Below are 24,301 nucleotides of genomic sequence, written 5' to 3'. Positions count from 1 at the left end.
GTGAATGGGATTCTTCTGTCTTAAGTGCAGGACACTGCATCTGTCCTTGTTGAACCTAATGAAATTTTTGGCCCCATCCTCCAATTTGTCCAGGTCACTCTGAATCCTAACCCTACCCTCCACTGTATCTACTATATCCCCTCCTCCCCCCCAGCTTGGTGTCATTTGCAAACTTGCTGAGGGTGCACTCTATGCCATCTTCCAGGTCACTGTTGAAGATATTGAACAAAACCAACCCAGAACTGACCTTTGGGGCACTCCACTTGATATCAGCTGCCAGACAGACATTGAGCCATTGATTACTACCCACTTAGCCTGACAATCCACTCAGCTTTCTACCCACATTCAAGTCCATTCATCCAACCCATACTTTCTTGCTCGCAAGAATGTTGCGAGAGACAGTATCAAAAGCCTTGCTAAAGTCAAGGTATACTATGTCGGCTGTTTTCCCCACATCCAGAGCCAGTCATCTCATCATAGAAAGCAATCAGGTTGGTCAGGCAAGACTTGCCCTCGGTGAACTCATGCTGACTGCTCGTAATCACCTTCTTCTCCAAATGCTTAGAAAATGATTCTTTGAGGACCTACTTCATGATTGCTCTGTGGACTGAGATGAGGCTGACTGGTCTGTAGGTCCCTGAATCCTCCTTCTTCCCTTTCTTAAAGACTGGCACTATATTTGCCCCTTTTCCAATTGTCTAGGACCTCCCCCAATCGCCACAGGTTTTCAAAGACAATGGCCAGTGGCTCGACAATCACATCAGCCAACTCGCTCAGCATCCTTGGGTGCATCCTATCCGGTCTCATGGACTTGCACATATCCAGCTTTTCTAAATAGTCCCTAACCTGTTCTTTCAACACTAAGGGGCTACTCATCTCCTCCCCAAACTGTGCTGCTGGTGCAGTAGTCTGGAAGCTGACCTTGTCTGTGAAGACTGAGGTAAAAAAGGTATTGAGCACTTCAGCCTTTTTTCCTCATCATCTGTCACTACGTTGCCTCCCCCATTCAGTAAGAGACCCATACCACTTTCCCTCACCTTCCTCTTGTTGCTGACATACTTGTAGAAATCTTTCTTGTTATGCTTCACGTCCTTGCTGGTTGCAACTCCCAACTCCAATTGCACTTTGGCCTTCCTGACTTCATCCCAGTACGCACAAAGAATAGTCTTATACTCCCCTCCCAAGTTGTTGGTTCAAGCTACCACTTCTTGTAGGCTTCCTTTTTGTGTTTAAGCTCACAAAGAGTTCTCTGCTAAGCCAGGTTGGTCTCTTGCCACATTTGCTATTCTTCCTGCACATTGAAATGATTTGTTCATGCACCCTCAGAACTAAAGATTCCATGGCGATCCTTATTTTACCGTTTGGCATTGACATATGTATCCTAAAACTTATATCTGTGTTCGTTAGTCACTGTACATGAATTTAGAGCTTGTTTACACTAGACAAGTAATTCCTATTATGGAATAACAACTGACTTGCTCTGTAGACACACATTTGAAAATAAGAGCATACACATAAGGAATCATTTGGGTACAGCTATTATACTTCATATTCAAACCACATTAAATCAGAATTAACTTCAAACAAACCCTGAGAAAACATTAAGACACAGAACTGACCACTTAGGCTTGTGCCTTGGATGGTAGTGGTGCACAGTAGAGAAATCATTCTACTCTGCCTCCCCGCGCAATCCCCCTGCTTAGGAGTGCTGGAGGGAGCCGGTTGCTCCTGCTGTAGTCCCACACACATTGTTACACTGTTGCATTGGAGAACTATCTAGAAGAGACAGACATTTCTCTATCCTATTCTTTCAATTAACTTCTAATAATCAATTTACTTTATATAACTGAATTAACTTCTAGTTTATTAATTAAGAATATACACTCAAGTTTTCAGAAGATCTGGTTCTTGCCCATTGGCAAGGGAACTCTGAATATGATATGAAGAAATAGGTGAGTTTCAGATTTAGTGTCTTGGAACTGCAACTAAAAAGGCTTTTCTTCATCTTCAGATCTACACTTATAGTGTCTGATATTAAATATACTCTCCAGACACTCCACTAAGGAACCTGTACCTCTAGGTTCTTCCTCAAGCAGTTTGTCTAAAACCAGGCAGAAAACAAATTAAAGCACCCTAAGCGTTTTAAATCGAGTCTCCTGTTTATTATTAATGTACATGATTATAAAAGTATGATGAGGCTTTTAATTTGATACTATTGAGAACAACTAGTCCAAATGGGCAGTATCAGCTCAGCGAAGGGCTATCATTTGATCTACCCCAGCCTGATGGGGTAGCAGATCTAGAGGAAAAGAAGGACCGATTCCATTCCAAATGGAAGGAAGCTTCTGAACAGCAGAGCCAAGGCTGAGAGAAGCCTCGACCATCCATAGAAGACAAAGGCAACGGCAGGGCTGTGGCTTTGGGAGAAAAAAGCTACTAGGGATGAAAGCAGTGTCCTTGAATACAGCGCAGAGGGAATGGGACTTCAGTACAGGGAGGGTCAAGTAGGGGAAAACAGGAAAAGGGCTTGGAAGACATGGAAAGGTCAAGGGGGGAAAGGGGAGGTGCTATATTCATAGAAGGAAAGAAAGAGTGCAAGGCTGGCCCTGAGAAGAACTGAATGCATGGAAGCATTTAGATAAGTGACCAGTGTGAATGATATTCCAGGTGTAGTTAGCATAAGCTGTAGAGAAAGTTTGAAAAAGGACATTTACTGACCTCCTTTGTAAGACACTGAGACCAACTGATAAAACAGATTTAATCAGAGCCAGGAATTTTTATTACTCCTACTTCAATCCTATGTGGAATTGCTCAGTGAAGGAAGAGCTTTCCACTTTCCTTTTGGTTTCTCATATCTTCTGATGGCTAGTTCAGCTTTGGTAATTCACGGATCCTGGCTTTGTCAAAAAAAAAACCAAAATTCTGTGATTAAAAACTCCCAAATCCACATTTTTCCATGATTAAAATGAAACACTAGATATGTATCAAGGTCACAGTCTAATATAGGGACAGGCAATTATTTTGGGCAGAGGGCCACTTGTTAATAATTAACAGAGTTTTGGTGAGCTGTCAAGGGCCGCATGGGTAGCCCCATCACTTCAGTTGCCCCACCCCTGGTCCCATCTTGGGACTGGAAGTCCTGCCCCCTGCCTCCTGACTTTTGCCAGCAGACGCCCCACCCCTTGACCCTTGACCTTTGCCACTGGAAGTTCCTCCCCTTGCACAACTTACCAGGTTGCAAGGGGTTGTGACCCCTCTAACATCGTGCCCCAGCAGTGCGATTTCAGGGGCATCAGACCTCCCCCAGAACTTTCCCCCCACCTGTGCCAGCTGGTCCCAAAAGGAGCCAGCTCCACCGCCACTTCTGGTGGCCACTGCCAAGCCAGCCGGGCTCGCCCCATCGCCAGCAGCACCTGGGAAGCTGGCTTCAGCCACATACTGCTCGGAATGGGATGGATCCGGCTGGTCTGCATTGGCTAGGAAAGGCGGCATGCAGCTGACGTCGGCTCCTCATGTGCTGCTGGGGATGGGAGGAGCCTGGCTGGGTTTGCACCAGCCAGCAGAAGCGGTGGCAGAGCCGCTGCTCGGGATGGGATGAGCCAGGCTGGAGCAGCAAGGGCTCAGCTGCACTTTCCCCCTACCTGCGCTGGTCAGTCCTGAGCAGCACACAGCTCCGCCGCTGCTTCTGCTGGCCAGCGCAGAACTGGCCAGGCTCCTCTAATCCCCAGCAGCACGTAAGGAGCTGATTTCAGCTGCATGCCACCCTTCCTGGGCAGACCCAGCGGGGCTCCTCCTGTTCACAGCAGCACGTGGGAAGCCGGCTTCAGGTGCACGCTGCTCCAGATGGGACAGGCCTGGCCGGGTCTACACCAGCCAGCAGAAGCGGCGGCAGAGCTATGTGCCGCTCGGGACCGACTGGTGCAGGCAGGGGGAAAATGCAGCTGAGCCCCTGCCACTCTAGCTGGGCTCATCCTGTCCCAAGCGGCACACGCGTCTGCCACTGCTTCTGCTGGCCAGTGCAGACCCGGCCAGCCTCCTCCCATCCCCAGCAGCACGCGAGGAGCCAACTTCAGCTTCATGCTGCCTGCTGGGGACGGGGAGAGCCTGGCTGGGTCTGCACCAGCCAGCAGAAGCAGCGGTGGAGCCGTGTGCCACTCAGGACTGACCAGCGCAGGTAGGGGGAAAATGCAGCTGAGCCCCTGCCACTCCAGCTGGGCTCATCCTGTCCTGAAGAGCACACGACTCCGCCACCACCTCTCCTCCCTGGTGCTGACTGGGCCGGAGCTGCAGCCCAGCTGCTGCTTCCCCTCCCCAGTGCCAGCCCATCCCCTCCTTTCCCCTCTGCACGGCCTGAGTGGTATGGCACAGGGAAAGCCTGCCTAGCAGCCACTTTCCTGGGCTTACCTGCAGGGCAGGGCCCTTTCCAGTCCCGCGCTGCAAAGCAGAACCCAGCCCAGACACTTCCCCTCACCGGCACCGCGGGTTCTGGCCCAGCCCCCCCGCCCCTCGCAAGCTGCAAACGCGGGGCAAGGCCAGCTGGGGCAGGCTGAGGTCAGGGTTGGTTGCCTTGCAACCCGAACCCAAAGAAACAGCCTGAGGTGCTGCAGCCAGTGGCTCGTGCCGCCAGAGGCTTTTAGAGAGGCAGCTGCCATTACATGGGTTTTAAAGGGGCTCCACGGGCCAGAGGGAAGCACTTGGCAGGCTGAATTTTGCCTACCCCTGGTCTAATAGCAGGTCCGGTCCCTCAGGAACTCAAAATACATTCAGTCGAGTATAATATTCACTAGCTTTAGTGTCCTCTAAGCATTATGACCAGAGATCCGGGTTTTCCATTCCCTGCAGGCAAATGTGGAAGAACACGGACTTTCTCCTTTTCTCCTGTTTTCTTCCACATTTGCCTGCAGGGAATGGAAAACCCAGATCTCTGGTAATAATGCTTAGAGGACACTAAAGCTAGTGAATATTATACTCGACTGAATGTATTTTGAGTCCCTGAGGGAAACACGTACCCACTATTAGACTGTAACCTTGATTTGCCAAATGTTACAGATTTATTTCAGCATATTATTCCGGTATTTTATATTGCTTTTCTTCTATTCTTTAATTATTGATAAATAAAAATTTCACTCCTATCTAAAATAAAAGTTTTAAGGTATCTGTGTTGGACTTATTGTAGCTGCGACAGTCCATGAAATGTGTGGTTGGTCCAACAGAAGATATCACTCACAAATATCCTTGCCTTAAGGTATCACTGTTCCTCATATTATATTAATTATACCTTTTTCTATTGCTCTTACTTACTACAGGTTTATACTCCTAATCTAAGAAAATATATATATTTACAAATCAGGTTCATCTGCAAGGAAAACAGTATCTTGAAATGACCTTCAAATGACTCATGGATTAAAATAAAATTAGAAACAAATCAAAATTTGTGCAGCAGACTAAATAATATCTTGTAGAGAGCTTACCATGCTAAAGATGCAGTACTTACAATTTTGTTGCAAAAAAATTTCAGCGTGCTTTTTGGTAAGAACCACAGCAACAGAACACTTAAAAGGTTCACAAATAAGATATTAAAAGGAGTAAGTTATACATGGAATAGACTTCTCTTTGTACGTACATAGGCGTCAGTGGCTGCATACAATTTCTGGTCATCGCTTAGTGGAAAGTCTTCCCAGTTACCACAACGAATAGACTTGTCCTTCAGAAGCTGCTTACTGAATAAGTGTTTTACCAGACCATTTAGACTCCATATCTCTTTACACTTAAGCTAAAAATAAGAAATATTTATTAAGTACAAATAAATTTTATGCAGTAGTAGTAGTAATAATTTCTTAAGATAACAAAACCAACTCAACATTGTACTTAAAGTGGAGGTTCCTGGATCACCACACCTAACTAAATCCTCAACATAAGGATTACTCTACATGCTGTAGAGTCAGGAGAGTTGACTACAAAAAGACCAGCAAAGACTCCCTATGCCTGATGAAGGGTGACTGAGCCTGAAAGCTTGCTAAGAACTACTCCATCAGTCTAATAAAAGATAACACATCTCCCCAAAGAACCTTGCCTGCCTATGTCCTTAGACCAACACAGCTACAACCAAAAACCCAATGACTGCAATTTTGTAACTGAAGAACTCAGAATTCCTGCCTCTGTCATATTATTCCTGTATGATTTTCCAGAGGCCTAACTGGTACAATTTGAGCCGTGGGCAGCTGATGCAGAAGGAGGCATTGGCACAAGCAGAAGGTTAATGCAGCAGCCACTGGGTACGTAGACCCTCTTGCAGCCCTCCAGCTGCTGCTGGGGACCACCATCTTTATAATGTTTACCAAGGCACCAGCTGTGGCAGAAGGGGGCCGGGTGGGGGGAGCTTAGCACTACACAAAACAACATCCATAAGGGGCCCTACTCTAAACTCTTGCTCAAATCAGGATTGTCCCCAACTAAACCATCCCTTTCAAGTGTGTCTAACCTGGTCTTAATCTTCCAAGGAGGGAGATTTCACAACCTCACTGGGTAACCTGTGCTTAGTTACTTTCATTAAGAAAATGTTTTTCCCAATCTCCAAATACTGTTCCTAGTCTTGACCCCTGAGGTACAGAAAACAATCTATATATCCATCTACCATACAACCACACTTCATTTATCTGTTATTATGTGCCCACCCCTTCACTCATCTCTTCTCCAGGCTTAGTTCTTTCAGCCTTTCTTTGTATGTCATGTTTCCGAGTCCTCTAATTATTTTCAATGCTCTGTGCTGGACTCTATTTTTCTCAAATCTTTCTTGAAGTGTGGGAGACAAAGTTAGACAGAGCACTCCAGGTGAGGCCTCATGAGTCCAAACAGAGGAAAAGTATGACTTCCCTTGGTTTGCTAGTGATACTGCTGTTAATACATCCCAGAATGCTACTATTGCAAAACCACCAAGAGTATACTGTTAGCATTTATTCAACCCATCATCCACTGTAATCACCAGGAATTTTTTTCTGCAGTACAAGAGCCTAGCCTGTCATTCCCCAGTCTGAATGTATACGTCATTGTTCTGCTACATGTTCACTCAATCCCACCTTCCAAATGCTAACCAACTTCCTTAGGTGCTTGAGAGCCCTAAACACCAAGGTTTTCACCAAAAAATCCACTTAGCTGCCTAAAGTTCAGATATCATGATGCACACCCAGAGGCACTGCAATCTTTGCTCATCCTAAATACTTGGCTTTAAACCCTTTTCTCATGCCTAACTCCATGTAGTCTTCCCAAAAATCCCCATGCCTAAGTCCCCTGAAGGGTCTGATTTTGAAAGGAGTAGTCAGAACACAGGAGTAGTCAGGCAAAGAGCCTTATTAAATCTGCAAAGAATGTAATACTTGGTCACCCTCATTCAAGAACATAGGCAAAGCTACCTTTTATATAGTTACCTAGTGTTTAAAGGCCTCATGCAGAAACAGGGAGCTCTAGTTCAAAACCATATTTCCAACTTATTCCATTAGCCTAGCAACTGAGCTGGGCTTTAGGCACTCTCCTCTGCACAACTGAAGCTGGGTCACTGAGTAAAAAGGATTCCAAGACTCCAAGAGGCAGGTAGCACAGTACTGAGGGCACTGGCCCGGGAGGGGTGGAAGTACTGGGTTCTAAAAACCCTTTAAGCATTTTGCATTAGAGAATCAGGATAAAAGGCATAAACAAAATTGGAAGCAGGGAACAGAACCACACCCTCCCAAGTCAGGTACCCTTTTCCCTGGCTTTAAAGACTCTTTGTGAATTTACTCTCCAATTTATTTTAGAGAGTTCTGTAGTAGACTTAACAATAAAGGTTGCCCTGCTGGTAATGAACTGTACACACACATTTCACCAGCTAGTCATAAGGAGAATCTTGCAACCTGTTGTATGCAATTATTTGGGACTTTAAAATATTTGGCAATCATCTAGAATTGAAACACTTTGGTCGAGAATTCTTACAGCCACAGAAACACAGCTTAATATTGTACTCTGTCAAAACAATATCAATGAAACTTCTAATAATATGTTTCCCCATGTATTATCCTATTCTTTATCTTCCTATGGTTGGCTTTCAACTGTATCATTGTTTTCTTTAATGGTATAATACAATACAGGGGAGAAAGCATTTAATGAAAATAAGCACAGTGGGTTTTTTATTTTTAAATAAAGATTTCGCTGCTCCTGATATCTGAGGGCACACAAATAGTTACTGCGGTCTTGGTCAGTCCCTGCTCCTCGTCAATTAAGGGCACAGGAAAGTAACACAGAATAGGAACATAATGTCCTTCATCTTCTCCAGTGTATCTGTCCCTGTGTCCTAAATTAACCCGCAGCAAGAATTAAATTAGGGGCACGGACAAATGTACACTCGGAGCAACTTCAAAAGGGGATGGGAAACTGCTGCTCAGAAGCATGCAGCAACTGTTACGTTGTAATTGTTCTGTGTACACAAGTCTAACCATACATACCTGACCCATCTTTAATCTTGGACTAAACAGGTTAAAACTGGAATAGTTTTGCTACATTTGTATTGCTACAGGCTCCTGTAGGCATTCTGCTACAATGTACACTGAAGTAGTTTGTCCATGCCCTGGGACAGCTTACTCTTGAATGAAAACACCCTGCCTCCGTTCAGCTTTCATTTAATGTGGGGTAATTGCAGACACAGGGACAATCACCACAGAGAAAGTAAGGCATTAGTAAGTCCTGCCCCCTGTAACTTGCAGGCACACAAACAGTTATTGTGTGTATGAAATCAAAGAAACTTATTGCTACTTAGAAAGGAGGGGGAGGAGATTTGGTAACTACTAGTTTACAGGCAGGTTGTACACATCGAGAATAAAATTCAGGAACCCCAGATTTAAAATCATAACATTCTAATAGCCAAGCTACAACTCCTAGATCTGTTAACTAATTATCATTATTTGATTTATATCCTGCCTTTCCCAAAAGAGGCTCAAGTCTGTATAGAAGTAGCATCCAGATCTCCTTATTGCTTTCAGACTGCTCATTAAAGTATTTTTCACACACCTTAAGAACTTTAAAAGGCACTTGGTTCCAACTCTAACAGCAATTCTTTTGTATCCGCAGTTCAACACATCTGATTGTCATAGTCAATTTATTTGGGGTATTATTCTGTCTCAGTTTTGCTGAGGTCATTGTTAAGTTTTCAAAAATGGTGGAAAAAGACGTGTGACATGAGTTTGCAATAACTGGCAGAGGAGAAGCAATGAAAGTAAGGGTATTTAATACTGTAGGCTCTTACTGAAGTGATCATTCAACATGCTTTAAAAGAAACATAACTGGTACTATTATTCTCAGTTAAATCAACAGATTCTGACATCAGAATTGATAGTCAATAAAAATAAAGGCCTCCCCTTCTGATAAACTAATGATGAAACCCCACCCAGACCAAAAAACTGATTGTTTTTACTTTTTCATTGGCAACATCAGCCAGCTCTACAAAGCTCTTCAGTTTGATTTCAAAATCACTCATCAACTTCCACTGGTCTCCTTCAATTCCTACGCCAACTTTTTTAATTGTTTCATCTTCCAGTAATCTTTTGAGTCCTGTTGGAAAACCTAAAACAGATCAAAGGACAAAAGACACCAGGATTTATGTTCATATGAGAATAGGTAGATTCAAATCAAAACGATCAATTAGTGTAATCCTCATTTTTTTAAGTAATAGCCAAATAAATGGTCACCATGCCCAAATCTATAAACATACTAACAAAGAAAAAGTAATGCCCAAAGTGACTACAGGAAGCCATTATAATGCCAAAGTACAACAGTCCTTTTTTTTTGGCTAATTGGAAAACTGACTGATTTTTAATATTTTCTGTATAGGCAAAACACTGATTTTATGCAAAATTATTTTCCACATACAAAAACCATTTTTTTGTAGGACAGGGCTGTCTAATGTGCCAGGGGCCATAGGCCCCCATCACACTGTGCTTCATGCATCTCCCCCACCGTATTGCATGCCCCTTCCCCTCTATGTCACTGCGTCAGCACTTCTTTACTATCTGAGGTCCCCCTGCGAACGTCTTAGCCACAGGCTGCCTCAGCCCTGCAAACCACCTCACCCCACCCCCAGGGTTAAAAGAGGAAGGGGGAAAGAGACTCCAGCTGTGACCACAGCAGCTGAAGTGGTGAGAAGAGCAATGCCCAGACCAGAAGCCCAAGGGCTGCAGGTTAACCCCCTTGGGGACTTCATGCAGCCCACGGGCCACCAATTGATCAACCCTACTAAAAGAAAATCAGGAAGGAAAAAAAAAGGCAATTTCTTTTGATAAATGATTTCTAATCCATACTGCTGAAAAAGAAAATTCAGTAAAACACAATTGTATTTTTACATAATTATTCTCAGTACTGAAATCCTAAGCAGTTTAATACTAATTTAAAACAGATTCAACTGCAAATGCAGGGGAATATGCAAATAACAGATCCCACAAATCCATATCAAGTTCTAATAGGGTTACCATACATCCAGGTTTTCCCAGACATGTCCTCTTTGTGGGTCCTCCCATTTCCAACTCAGCATTTTTTAAAAATCTAAACAAATGCCCGAGATTTTGCTTTGCGCCACTGGTGGGAGCAGGGGGTGGGCAATTAGAGGCAGAGGCACAAACGTGACCAGCATCCACCCACGCAGGGTGGCGGGAGCAGCCTCGGCAGCTGGATGAAGGTAAGTCTATGGGGGGCGGGGGTTGGAGGGCCAGGGCTTGGGAGTGGGGGGAGTGGAGGGTGTGTACTCACTTGCTGGCGCTGGCAGAAGCTGTCAGGGCTGCAGCTGGGCATGGGAGAGGCACCCGCCCCTCTGGCAGGGGAAGGAGGCAGAGGGGCCATTTTGGGGGTGGCAAGGAGCTCTGTAGCCAAGCTGGGGCAACAAGGCTGGTGTCCGTGCTCACAGAGGCAGGGCAGCTGGGAGACACTGCCTGGGAGGCAGGGTGGGGGTGGGTCTGGCCAGGCTGCCTGGCACAGTATGGATACCCCAGCCCAGGGAAAGGGGTGCCACAGGCATCTCCTCCTCCTTCCTCTAGCCCATGCCAGGGCCAGATTCACTCTGCCACTGCCCGCACATGTTGGAGCCACCGTGCTCTGGGCTAGGTGGATGGGGGCATCTAGGGGCCCCCTCTGACACAGCTGCAGGGATTAGGGTGCTGCAGATCAGGAGTGAGGGGCACCAGCAGCGCCAGAGGGCTGCGGGTTGGGAGTAAGGGGTACCAGCAGGGCCTGGGGGGGGGGCTGTGGGTTGGGAATGAGGTGTCCTCTTTTTTTGGAACTGGAAATATGGTAAACCTAGTTCTAATATGTGCACCAGTGTTCAGTTAGAGTGCTTGGAAAATGCACAATTAGAAAAACAGATCTCCTCAAAAATCCAAGTGGATCAGCATAATATACTAAAAGCAGCTTATCTCCTAGCAAAAACCCCATGCAGGAGTTCAGAATGCAAGACTGTCATACAATTCTAGGCGTAAGAAAAATCTCCATTTATACTGTTTCCCCAACTGGGAAAGCCAAGAGTTATCTATGACACCACAGATCTTTAGAAGTACTGTGTGTCAAACGTTCCCAAGGATTTTAATAAAATTAGAAAATTTTAAATACAAATTAATTCAAGAACGTATTGTTTTCTCCTACGATTGGTCAAGCATAAACACATTTTTCAATTATCCAGCAACACCATAATTAAAAATTAAACCAAAAAGAGGGATTTCAATCCTATATATTGCACCTGGAAGTTTGGATAAGGCTAGGCAGAACCAATGAGAAGTTTGTATATCGATGCAAAGAATCTAGGCAATAAAAAAGGAATTGTAAACTTCTTGTGTGGGACACAAAACTGGACATTACAGGAATAATGAAAATGTGGTAGAATATTTGACAAACCTGGAACACGGGAATTATGGAGTACAAGCTATTTAGAGGGAAAGAACCAAAAAGGAAAAGGTGTTTAGGCAAGCAGTATCAAAGGAGTGGCAGACTGTAACAAAATATAGTGATAGCATAGACAAAACAGAGTCAGTTTGGGTGAAAAAAAAGGAAAAAAAAAGCAATCAGATTAGGGAGACACAACAAGGGCACTAGAAGGATTGAGCATGGGCAAGGAGGAGTTATAGGCACCCTGGTTCAGATTTAGAAATGAAAAAGGATTTCTATAATATCATAGAAAAATGTGTAATAGTGGAAACTGCAATTATGACAGACTGATTTCTTCAATATAGATTGAACAAGTACTACCAAACAGCAGCAGAACACAGATACTTTGGATGAGTTAGCTGATAGCTAATTCCAGTAAACAGTCACTGTATCACCAAGAAGCAATGCTGTCACAGACCTAGTTTCTGCATACAATGAGGATCTTAGAGAACTGGCTGTAGAAGTTAATCTTGGGCCAAGTGATGATGAATTGATTCAGTTCAGTTTAAACCACAGAACACATCTGATCTGCATCTGTGGTTCTGGATTTCATAAGGGCCAGCCTTGAGAAACTAAAGTCATTGAGGTCATTTGATCTGAGAACTGATGAACTTTGATGCAAGAGAGGCATGGAATTAATTTAATGTGCAAACTACCATGAAACAAGGGGTTGGACGCAACTTAAAAAATCATGAGACCTAAGGAAGGGCAGTGTGTGATTGAAAGCTCGTCGCTTTTTAAGAAGTCTATCTAGTTGGTCTAATAAAGCTTCATGACAAAAATGCCCTTACTTCTTGTACTTTTCCTGGATGCCAACCCTATTTAAAAAGTAATTTAATCTAAACACCTAAAAAATGCAGACTTCACTATTCCTAAAGTACCCAGCTTTTTCTTGGAAGCCTTTAATAAAAGGGATTTCCCAATCTAGCTACACAACTGGTTCTATTGTCCCACTGTTCTGAAAGAAAGAGTTTTTACCTTGAGAGTTAATCTACATCTGTTTTGGTCCCTCTAAAAATGCACTGCTTTCTGTCCTGCATTCTGTGGCAAGGGCAAATGGATGCTCTCTCTCTTCTTTATGGTAGCCTTTCAAAGATTTGAAAACTACTATTGGGTCTCTGCCCCTCACCCCCCCACCTTTTTTTTTTTTTTTTTTTACAAACTAAACCCACAAACTTCTCTCAATCTTGCCTCATAGTGCTTGTGTACCACCCCTTTACCATCTTTGCTTGTCTCTGGATCTTCTCCAGTTTTTCCATCCTTAAAATGCAGAACCCAGAGTAACATACAGTACTCTAGCCAAGCCCTAACCAATACCAACTACAATGGCACAATTACCTTCTGTATCTTGCACACAAAACCCCTGGTAATGCAGTCCAAAATTGCTTTTTTTGAAAACTGTTATCACTTTGTTGACTCTTAATGTTAAGTCTGTGGTCCACCATAACTCCCAGATCCTCCTCAGCAGTGCTACTTAGCCAGTAATATCCCATTCTCTGTTTGTGCACTTGAGCTTCCTGCCATTGGTGAAGTCTCACATTTATCTTTACTGAATTACATTCTTTTATCTAGTGCCCAGTTCTCTCATCTATCAAGATCTTTTTTGATTATAATCCTACCCTCTAAAGCAAGGATCAGCAACCTACAGACCACAGAGCCAAGGGGTTTTGATTGCATTTGGCAGTAGGGGACTTTGCCCATGTCACAACCAGGGAATCCAGGTTTCCCATTTCCCATGGGAAAACAGAGAAAAAAAGTGGATTTCACCTGTTACTCAAGGAAAACACCAATTTCTCATTTTAACAGAGAAACCCACAGATTTTGCAGTTTTACAAAGAGCTCTCTGCAGTCAGACAAAGTTCCAGCCTGCAAGGGGCTGGTGGGGAGCAGTAGGAGGGTGGTCAGGCAGCCTGGAAAGCAACTCCCACAGGTAAGTCAGGGGGGAGGGAAACAGGGGGACTGAGACCCCCATAGGCAGAGAGGGAGGAAAGGAGTTGGGCAGGGCTGAGGCTGAGGCTGCTGCCCAGCAGGGTGGTGCTTGGAGACCCAGGCAGGAATGCAAGGCTGCAGGGCCCCAGTAGGGAGCAGGATGGGGCCATGAGTGATTCATCCAGGGGCTGGGGTTGGCTCCCCACCGCTGCATGCACTCCCGGAGGGCAGGAAGGCCCTTGCCCCTCAGATCTGTATGTGGGGTGGGGGCAGACTACCCACTGTGGACTCAGGCTCCCCACCCTGCTGCCCTCCTCCGGGGCCTCCACAACTTCCCACATGGCAGCAGCAAGGCGCACATCCCTGCGACACTGCCCCCACTGCTGCCGTATGGGCAGGAAGCACATCACCAGGGGAACATGGAGCTCACAGTGGGAACAAGCTTTCCCCCATGGCCCCACTGGTCCCTGCAGCGCTGGGTCACACGCGCTGGGCTGTGAAGGCCCCAGGGAAGGGCAGCAGGGCAGGCCCGCACCCACTCCATGCACGCATCTTGGGGGCATGGGTCTCCCCTGCCCTCCCGGGAGTGCGCAGAGGCAGGAATCCAGCCCCACTCCCACCCAAGCCCAAAGCAAGGTTGGGGGGCAGAACCAGGCTCCACACTCCACTCCACTGCAGTGGCCACCATCTCTGGCAGGGGGCTGCAGACCTGGGTCCCTAGCCCTGTAGTCCTGGCAGCTAGGGGCCCCCTCCAGCAGGTCCGGGAGTAGAAGGTGAGCCACACCAGCAGGGCTGGGAGGACTGAAGTCGGGGAGGGGGGAGTCAGGGGCCTGGACCTGTGTTCTATGAGCTAAGGAAGCAGGGGGAGTTCTTTTAGTTCTCAAAATCTCAATACCTATACATATTGGTATTTGAATTTATTTTATTATATAGTGATTGAGGCAGTGGTAGGCTTCCAAACTGCTTTAAAATTGTAAATATACCAAGAGAACATTGTGTTCAACTGGGGGGTGGCCTTTAGTTGTAAACATGGATTTTGGGGATTTTGATCAGAGAACTGGGTTTTTTTGTTTGTTTGTCTTTAAATCAGAGAAAACCAGACCCCTAGTTATGACGCACCACACCAGAGGCCAAGCAGTCGGGAGCTTTTCCCGCGTGCAGCTGGGCAGCAGAAAGCAGCAACAGTGGCAGCAGCCAAGTCCTAGAGCCATCCCACCTCAGACCCAAGCCCAGTTGTTCCAGCCTGCTGCAGCAAAAAAGTTGCTGACAGCTGCTCTAAAGTATATGTGACCCCTCCCAGTTTTGTCTCTCCTGCAAATCTGATCAGACGTCTCTCTGTTCCTCCATCCAAGTTATTAATAAGAGTGTTTAACAAGGACTCAATACATCCCTATGAAAACCCATTCAAGAATTTCTGCCATTATGATGATACATTCATAGTGCCTCTCTGCTTGTATTTATTTTACCAATTATGTATCCATCTAGCCCACATTTCTCTACTTTACTTAACAGAATATTTTGTGGGACTATATAAAAAGCTCACTACAGTTCAAGTGTATTATGTCCACCTCATTCCCCCAATAACCAAATCTGTCAAGCTACTGACAGAAGGAAGACCTGTTAATTTAGGAACAAAGGTCTGGAAGGGGCCTCCTGTGTCACTGAGCCCACTGTATTTGCAGATCTAATACGATCTGTTCTTAAGAAAACCATGTTGGCTGCTGGCAATATATTTCCTACTCTTGATGTTTAAAAATTGGTCATTTTCTTATTTCTTGTCTCTCACTGGTAAGGGATGACACTCAGACTGGTCACCTAGGCAGGTCTCGGTGGTTGGCAGGCACTGACCACTCTTGCCCTATTTGCTCTAATAATTTGTCAGGTATAAAAGTTAGGCTGAGCAATCTATAATTCCCCAGTCCCTTTTTCAAACACAGGTAATGTTATAAGCCTTCTTTCTCTGACATCTCGCCCATTATCCATGACTTCACAATTATTACCATCAATGGCTACAAGACTTCTTCAGCACCATGGGATGAATTCTGTCGAGCTTTGCTACCTTTCAAACTTGTCAGAAATGCAAGTCATATTTATAGAACCCCTTCTTCTTCTTTTTAATATTCCTTGTCAGTTGTATCTCATTTTTCACTTCTGCTTTCCCAATTTTGTCTCAGCAAATTTTTACTATTCCTTGGGCAAGACCTGCTTACACCCTGGCACTGTCTATTTGTAGAGGTGCACCAATACACTGGTCTATTATCAGATTGGCACCAATATTGTATCAAAAATCAGCTAGATGTGGCTGATAATTTGCCCAGTAAATGCCTATGTATGTGCAGCCACAGAGCAGCACGTAGGCAGAAGGGAGCACAACCTGGCAGAGCCGCATGCAGCTGGTAAGTCTGTTGTGGTGGACAAAGAGAGGAGAGGGAAGGGGCAGATCAAGGCCCCCGCAGTGAAGAAGGGAGTGAGGCAAGCACTGCCACTCATCCAGGATGGCTTTGTGGGGGGCATATGCCCCCGGATCTGCGCAGGGTGGGGCAGAGCCAGACTGGGCTGTGCTCAGGGCGGGCAGCAGTGGCACTGGGAAGTGGCTACGGGGGGCTGCAGCCACCCCAAAATTTGCCGTAGCCCTGGCAAAGGCCCCCCCTCCCAGCACTGGTGTCGCCCGCACCAAGCACAGCCCAGCCCACCCCAACGCCAGCCCCACCTGCTTCGCACAAATCTGGGGGCACACTCCCCCCATGCCCTCCCAAACGAGCAGTGGGAGCAGAAGCGGGAGCAGCCGGATGAGTGGGCGAGTTTTGGACAAATGGCATGCAGCGGCAGGAGCTGCCTCCCCGCAACGCCTCCCAGACAAGCCATAACTCCATCCCGCGCCCCACCCAGCTAAGCAGCACTTGCCCCAGCCCCTGTCCCAGCCCCACTCCCTCCCTCAACATGGGGGGCTTGATATGCCTCCACACACTCCTTCTACCACAACAGACTTACCAGCCGGACACTGCTCTTCAAGCTGCCGGGCTGGTATCAGAAATCAGATCGGTATTGGCCAATATGCCTTCTTAAAAATCGGCTATCGGTATCAACCCCAAAAAGCCATGTGCATGATCAGAGGTCAGGAAAACAGACCTTATGATGACAGGTTGAGAGCCATGGGGCTCTTCAGCCTGGAAAAGCGCAGGCTCAGGGGTGATCTGATGGCTACCTATAAGTTTATCGGGGTGACCACCAGGATCTAGGGGAACGTTTGTTCACCAGAGCGCCCCAAGGGATGATGAGGTCAAATGGTCATAAACTACCACAAGACCATTTCAGGCTGGACATAAGGAAGAATTTCTTTACTGTCTGAGCCTCCAAGGTCTGGAACATCCTGCCATCAGACGTGGTTCAAGCACCTACATTGAACATCTTCAAAAGCAAATTGGATGCTTATCTTGCTGGGATCCTATGACCCCAGCTGACTTCCTGCCCTTTGGGCGGGGGGCTGGACTCGATGATCTTCTGAGGTCCCTTCCAGCCCTAATGTCTATGAAATCTGAAATCTCTTTGTTGCTTTCTCATTTTTAAAGTAGTTAAGAAATTCCTTGCATAGTCCTATAGGTCTCCTGCAGTTCTTATCTTTCCACCAGCTTGGTATAAACCTCTTAGGCTAGGGACAGACATTCAAAAATCCAGAGCCTGAATTTATTTAACCTTTGCAGGTTAGTCTAACTTGTCTAGGCTGAACTGGTTTCCAACCATACAGAAAATTCCTCTGGACTAAGGAAACTCAGGCAAATGCCTGCAGTGGCTCAGGTTAGAAGCTGTGGGGGTGCTAGACAACCCTCCCTGCCCTTCCACAGAGCTAAACTGAGGGGGGCATGGCCAGGCCCCAGCAGGGCTCTGATTAGGGAGGGATGTGAACCCCCACCCTGCCTGCAGTCCCAGGCTTTTCCCCACTGGCTGCTCAAGGGATGGGAGTGTTGCCAGCCTGCAGCCCTGGGTAAGCACTCTGAGGCAAAGTGGGGTGTACAGTGCATGCATCTATTGATGATACAGAGCTTTTCACTCTCCCTCCATGCTTCTGTATACAGTACTGCCTGCACCAAACTGACAGGCAAACAAGCCGGGGGGAGCGGGGGGGAGGGCTGATAACAGGGTTCATCACCCATATCTCAGTGTTCATTGCCCCATTAAGAAAACAGAAAGCCATTGCCTATCTGTTGATTCAATACAGACCCAGCATGTGGTCTGCTGGCTAATACACAGACACCTCCTCAGCAAGGCAGAGGGGAGGGCGGAATTTGCGCTTAGCAGAGAGTGGCGAGGGGGAGGGAGGGGAGCAAACAGCTCTTCTCAAACAGCAATTCCAAGGAAGGACATTAAGTCACCTGTTGATTAGCTACAAAAAGCCTGATCACTTAAACTAGGTTATGTGTAATGTCTGTCCCTAGCCTTACTGAGTTTTCAATAATGTGCCATTTAGGTACTGCCAGCCTTTATTCAACCCATCTAGTTACAGATAATGCAGGAAATACTGAAGTATTTAATGCCCTTCTTAAATTCAGTCTTCACAAATGGAGGAGCTACCAGATTAGTGCAGATGGCAGCCAAAAATAAGGAAGGAGACAAACAGCCCAAATTGGCAGTAGAACAGGCTAGAGATTACTTAGTGAAGTGTGATGCCTTCAAGTTGGCCAGACAGGATGCACCCCTACAGTACAGAAGGAATTGGCTGAAGTGAATTTCAGAGTCATTAGCTATCCTCTTTGAGGACTTGTGAAGGTTAGGTTGGGTCTGTCCTGGGTCTGGTACTGTTCAATATCTTCAGCAATTATTTGAAGAACGGGAGTGCGTGTACACTTGGCTAAATTTGTGGATAACATCAAGTAGGGTGGAGTTGCAGACATTCCAGAGGGTGGAGCCAAGATCTAGAATGACCAGGGTAGACTGAGGAAATGGTACATAATCAATCAATCAAAAGAAATTCCACAAGGACAGGTGCAAAGTCCTGCACTTGGGACAGAACAACAGCGTGCCCATTGCAAAAAAAAGCAAACAGTGTACTGAGTTGTAGTGTCGCCTGCAAATCAAGGGAAGTGATTCTTCCACTTTATTCAGCACTAGTGAGGCCTCACTAGGAGTACTGTGCCCTGTTTTGGGCCCCACACTTCAAGAAAGATGTGAACAGTTTGGAGAGAGTCAAGCAAAGAGCAACAAAAATAATCAGGGGCCTGGGAAGAAAGACCTAAGAGGAAAGGCTGACAGAACTAGGGCTATTTAGTCTGGAGAACAGAGAACTGAAGGAGGCTTTGGTAAGTGTCTTTAAACACCTGAAGGACTATTACAGAGAAAATGGAGAAGGGCTATTCTCTGTGACTGCAGGGGACAGGACTAGGAGCAATAGCCTTAGGCTTCAGCAGGGGAAATTTAGGTTGGAGACTGGGAGGAACTTTCTGACTATAAGTGTGGTCAAGCACTGGAACAGATTACCTAGAGAAACCAAAGAATCTCCACCCTCAAAAGTTTAAGAGCAGGTTAGACAGTCTTTTGGATGAGATGCTTTAGTCAGGGATGATCCTTCTTTGAGCAGAGAGCTGGATTAGACCTTGAGGTCCCTTCCGGTCCTACTTTCCCATGATCCTTCAATCTGTCTACACATAAGGTTTTCATCTATTTCTGTGAGTCAGTTAAAATCTACTCCTTTTAAAGTCCAGTGCCTTTGCTTTCTATTTTTATTCCTTCCCTTTCTTAGAATAATCAGTCATGTTATGATCCTTTCCTCCTAAAATTCCTATTACCTTCATATTCACATCAAATTCTTCCTTATTGTTCAGAACAAGTTCCAAAGTAGGTAATTTCCAGTTGTATCTTTAACTTTCTGAATCAGAAAGCTGTCCAGAAAATTCTTAACGTATAGAAAACATCTTTTTTGTATTATTTCTCCAAAAAAAACAAAAGGAATTTAAAATTTCACCATTCAACCTGTCTTGTAATTTTTATCTTGTTGCCTATTCGAAGAATGCCTCCTCCACCTTTTGTAAGCCCTCATCATAATATCAGTGCTGCTCTTTTCACCCTTCATCTTTACCCAGATACAACACCCAGATCTGTTGCTTTCTTTCTCCCAGATCTGGGAGCAGGGATATGTACTGTCCACAGAGCGCAGTACTATCTGCATCCCCCCAAAACTGATCCTTCCAAAATGAGGGATATCTCTGAATGTTAATTTTCCAATCATGGAAGTTATCCATCCAAGTTTTTGTAAAGTTTCTAAAGACAATCTTTTTGTTCTTTGTAAGACAGATCCCATCACTAGATAGGAATCCTTCCCAGAATATCAACCCATTCTCAAAGAACTCAAACCCTTCCAGTCAGTACCACCTACTGATCTGACTGTTAACTTCCATAATGGCACGGTTCCTACCTCAGCTTTTAACTTCAGTGAGGAGCATCAACTAGCCTACCACCTGCAATCCAAACTCCTTTATCCTTCTATCTGGAGCCTCACAGTCTCCTCTCACCTACTACAAGTCATTCATGGCAGTGTCATAAATACCCAGAAGGGGTATCAGGAAAAAGGTTGAGGCTTAAGGAATGTATGGCTTACAGCAATGTCTTCATCATACCCTGAATTTGAGCTCCAGGCATGCAGCAGATGTCACAAGATTCCAGATTTGGAAAACAGACGACTGCTTCCTTCACCTGACCACTACTATATTCCTCCTCAATTTGGTGCTTATGGAACACCAATCTCCAGGATGTTGCAATTTGTGCCTTCTAGTCTATGAGCTTGTATACAGAGAAAGTGACAGTAATTGTCTACAGTACTTCTATCTGTAAGTAATGGGAGGCTGCATCCCAAGCAAAAAGTAAAAATTGGTTGGGAAGGGCTGCAAACTTACTTGGATGAAAAAAGCTCCTCAAATACAACGTTAAACAATGAGCAAAGTATCTACAACGGGGTGGGCAAAATACGGCCCACGGGCTAGATCTGGCACACGAGGCCATTCCATCCAGCCCATGGGGCCCCTAAAAACATTTAGAAAATTAATAGTTATCTGTCTTGGGTTCCTGTCAAAAATGACAGAAATCAGGGGCAGTAGGACCCAGGGGAAGCCCGGTGGGCTCCTGCAACAGCAGGGCCCACCCAGCTCCACATCCCTAGCCGGAAGCCCCAGCAGGGACCATGTGGCTGCACCACACTGGAAACTCAGGTAAATGGGGGAGGATCGTGGGCAGGGAAGGAGCCCAGAGAAAAGCAGCCCATCCCGTCCCTGTGGCCCGTGCTCCCTGTTGCAGCCACTTGCAGCCCATGCAGAGCTGTCCTGAGCAGGCACAGGCAGCCCCACCCACGCAGGCTGTGAGCAGCTGCAGCGCAAGTCACAGGGCAGGGGAGGAGCTGCTTTTCCTGCACTCAGCACTAGCTCATAACCTGCCCCAGCTGCCAGCCTTGGCCCCACACCAGATCCAGGTTCGCCTGTCAGGACTGCGCCATAGCAGCAGCAGCTGCGGCTCCCCCTACCCCCCGCTTGCTGCACCAGGCAGTGTTTGCTGCTGCTGCCCACCCGGAGCTCATGCGCTGGGCAGCACAGATGCAGAGATGGCAAACGCTGCTTGGTGCGGCAAGCAAGGAGGCAGCAGCTGCCCCCATTGCACAGCCCCGATGGGAAAGCCCAGAGTGAGCACAGGGCCGAGGCTGGCAGCAGGGGCGGGTTACAAGCTGGTGCTGTGCATGGGAAAAGTGGCCCCTCCCCCACCCCGTGGCCGGTGCCTCACGCTGCAGCCGCTCGCATTCCTGCGTGGGGCTGCCTATGCCTGCTCAGGACAGCCCCACGCAGGCTGCGAGTGGCTGCAACAGGGAGTGCCGGTCACAGGGCAGGGGAGGGGGGCACTTTTCCCCAGACCAGCTCATTCCCTGCCAGGGAGCAAGGGGTCAGGCTGCACATTGCCCACCATGTATACCGCAGGGCTGAGGGGGCGCTGGGAGTAAGTGGGTGTACAGGGCCTGCACCGGTGTCCTGGGGCTAACGCCGGCAGGGCCCAGGGCAGGGCAGCAGGAGTACTGGGTCCCAGCTGGCATGGGCTCTATGGAGCCAGGCCAGCTCCCCCCTCTCCCTGCTAGTGCAGCCCAGCCCGGCTGCACAGACCCCTGCCAGCCTGCACCCCACTCTGGGCCCCACCGGTGCTGGCCCTGAGACGCTGGTCCCAAGACATTGGTCCCAAGATGGTGGCCAGGGGGCAGGGCACCTGTCAAGGGGTAGGGCTACCCATGCAGCACTCAACAGCTTGCCAAAACTGGGTAAGCTGCCCTCTGCCCAAAATTATTCCCTGCCCCGATCTACAAGGACTGGGAAAAGGGATTGATGGAGAAAGATCTTTCAGTGGTGAAAGAATGCAGGAACAGAGCAAGAATAGCTAAAGCCTTAACTAAGTCTGATCCTGCAAGGAAAATTAGAAACACACAGCAAAAGCTTCTGCAGCTATATAAAAGGGGTTAGCTAGGAAGAAGGAAGTAAGGCTGTAATACACGGAAGATAGTGTCAAGATTCAGGAGAAGCTTGGTATGGGCCAGATGCTAATACTTTGCTTCAGCCTTAAACAAGGATGAGGATGTAATTAAGGGCAAAGATTAGGGTTGGCAAACCAGTTAACTGATCAGTCAAATAATGTCAATTAGCAGATCAAATGACCACCTTTTATTTGACAAAGTCAAATACTGTAAAATACTTCATGAAGCCAAGAATGCCCTTGTGTAGGTTGTGGCCTACCTTTTTTACTGCATCATGGTGCCACCTATAGCAAAGGTAAGAGTGAGGAGGACTCCTTTTCCTTTAGCCCAGCAGGTGTCAGCATAAGGCAGTGGCGCTCAACCTTTTTCCCTGGCAAGCTGGATGGGCAGTGCTCCATCTGTCTGTGGGCTAGATCCCTCCAGTAGTCCAAATCTGGCACCGAGGCTGGCACACTGGGCACTAGACAACCATGTGCAAGAAGGCTCGGGGAAGCAGGGGGCAGCCCAGCTGCAACCCGGTGCCATGGGGGAAAAGGAAGTGTGGTTTGGTCCAGCAGGGAAAAAAGAGGCACAGCCCACCCCAAACCAGCCCAATGGGGAAAGGAGGCATGGCTTGACCCCAGCCTGGCCTGTGGCCCAACCCTGATTCCAGATGTGGGGAAGGGGGCATGGACCAGCTGCAACCAGCAGTCTGGGACTTGGAGTTTGGGAATTTGGCAGGGGGAGGGTGATGATATTAATGCTCACCCTGCAGGCCAGCTGCAATGGCTCCATGGGCTGCATTTGGCCCATAGGCCAGAGATTGAGCATCCCTGGTATAAGCAAGCATGCGCACACACAGTTTAGAAGCAGGAACCCCTTGCTGTGCTCCTCTCTCCGGAGCAATTCTCTTACTCCCCCATTAAGCCTCATGGGACTACCTGAGCTACTGTGTGCTGAAAAAGGACCCCAAACCAACAGAATAATAAAGCTTTTTTTACTGGTAATCTATTGTAATTGCAGGAAGCAGGGAGCCACACACACACAAGCAGTCACCACAGTGTCACAGGTCACAAGTGCCTACAAGTCATGACTCCCCCTATGTCACTGCAGTTGCTGTAGGGAAGTGGGGCCACCTACTCCCACTGGGATCCAACAGTCTGCTCTGTAAAGCTGCAAGAAAGGACTGGATCCTAGTTGTCTAGAATATCATAGATGCACTGAAGGCTACTAGCTAAATTAAATTCAAGAGATATTGTAAGACATTCAATTATGGATAATTAGGAAGGCCAAAATCTTATCTTTGGAAATTTTTAGTAGGAAGGTATGTGGAAAAGCTGTTAAAGCTCAGTACAATTTCAGTTCTTCCAAGTATATGACAGTTGCAGATAAAATGGAGAAATACTTGTTGAACCACTGTGCTAGGGGTCCAGATACTATCAAAACAGATTATGAATACTATAGTCAAACAGCAAGGAAGGGCAAACTTGTCTGAATCAAACTTTATTTTTCCCTTTGCATTGTCCCACTTCATCATTGCTGCAGTATCTTCATAAAGCACAGATTCTCTTAAATGAAGATGCAAGTGATAGTGAAAGCAAAGGTAGTTCCATTTTTATACCATCCACTAACAGTTTTGCTACTCCACATAGTTCAGTATCAAGAGCTCTTACTCCTGGGAAGTACCATCTTCAGATGCTACTAAAATTGGTATTAAGAGTTTTCTGGATTGAATGTACAATGGTCAAAAAAGGGAACTTGAACATGCATTTCTCTCTCTCTCCTACAGATAATAATGCAAGCAGTACGCTATTTCATTTAGTTGAAAATACTTATATGCTAGAGTACGTTCATAAACTGTATCCAATTTACAAAGCTGCAAGATGATAACAGGATGAGGTTCAACGTAGATAAATGTAGGGTGCTGCACCTTGGGAGAAGGAAGCCATAGCATACATACAGGCTGGGGAG

General features: G+C 46.5%; 1 protein-coding gene across 5 annotated transcripts in view; it reads right to left on the bottom strand.

Moving 5' to 3' along the window:
• WRN (WRN RecQ like helicase) overlaps window positions 1–24,301 on the bottom strand; it is a 171,964-nt gene that overhangs the window by 115,632 nt on the left and 32,031 nt on the right. For 4 of the 5 annotated variants that reach the window (XM_090031993.1, XM_090031989.1, XM_090031990.1 and 1 more), the window contains 2 exons: window positions 9,440–9,588; window positions 5,624–5,773 (listed from right to left, as the gene is read on the bottom strand). In XM_090031993.1, the coding sequence (XP_089888119.1) occupies window positions 5,624–5,773; window positions 9,440–9,588 (299 nt within the window). Of the gene's footprint in view, window positions 1–2,718; window positions 2,779–5,623; window positions 5,774–9,439; window positions 9,589–24,301 lie in introns of those variants that run through there. The other variant, XM_090031994.1, reaches the window with a different exon arrangement.

This window comes from Crocodylus siamensis, chromosome 2 (assembly GCF_052110815.1).
Source record: "Crocodylus siamensis isolate JL-2025a chromosome 2, ASM5211081v1, whole genome shotgun sequence".
Classification (NCBI taxonomy): Eukaryota; Metazoa; Chordata; order Crocodylia; family Crocodylidae; genus Crocodylus; species Crocodylus siamensis.
Note: the sequence above shows the minus strand (reverse complement) of the source record. Positions and strands in the feature narration are given on the sequence as shown.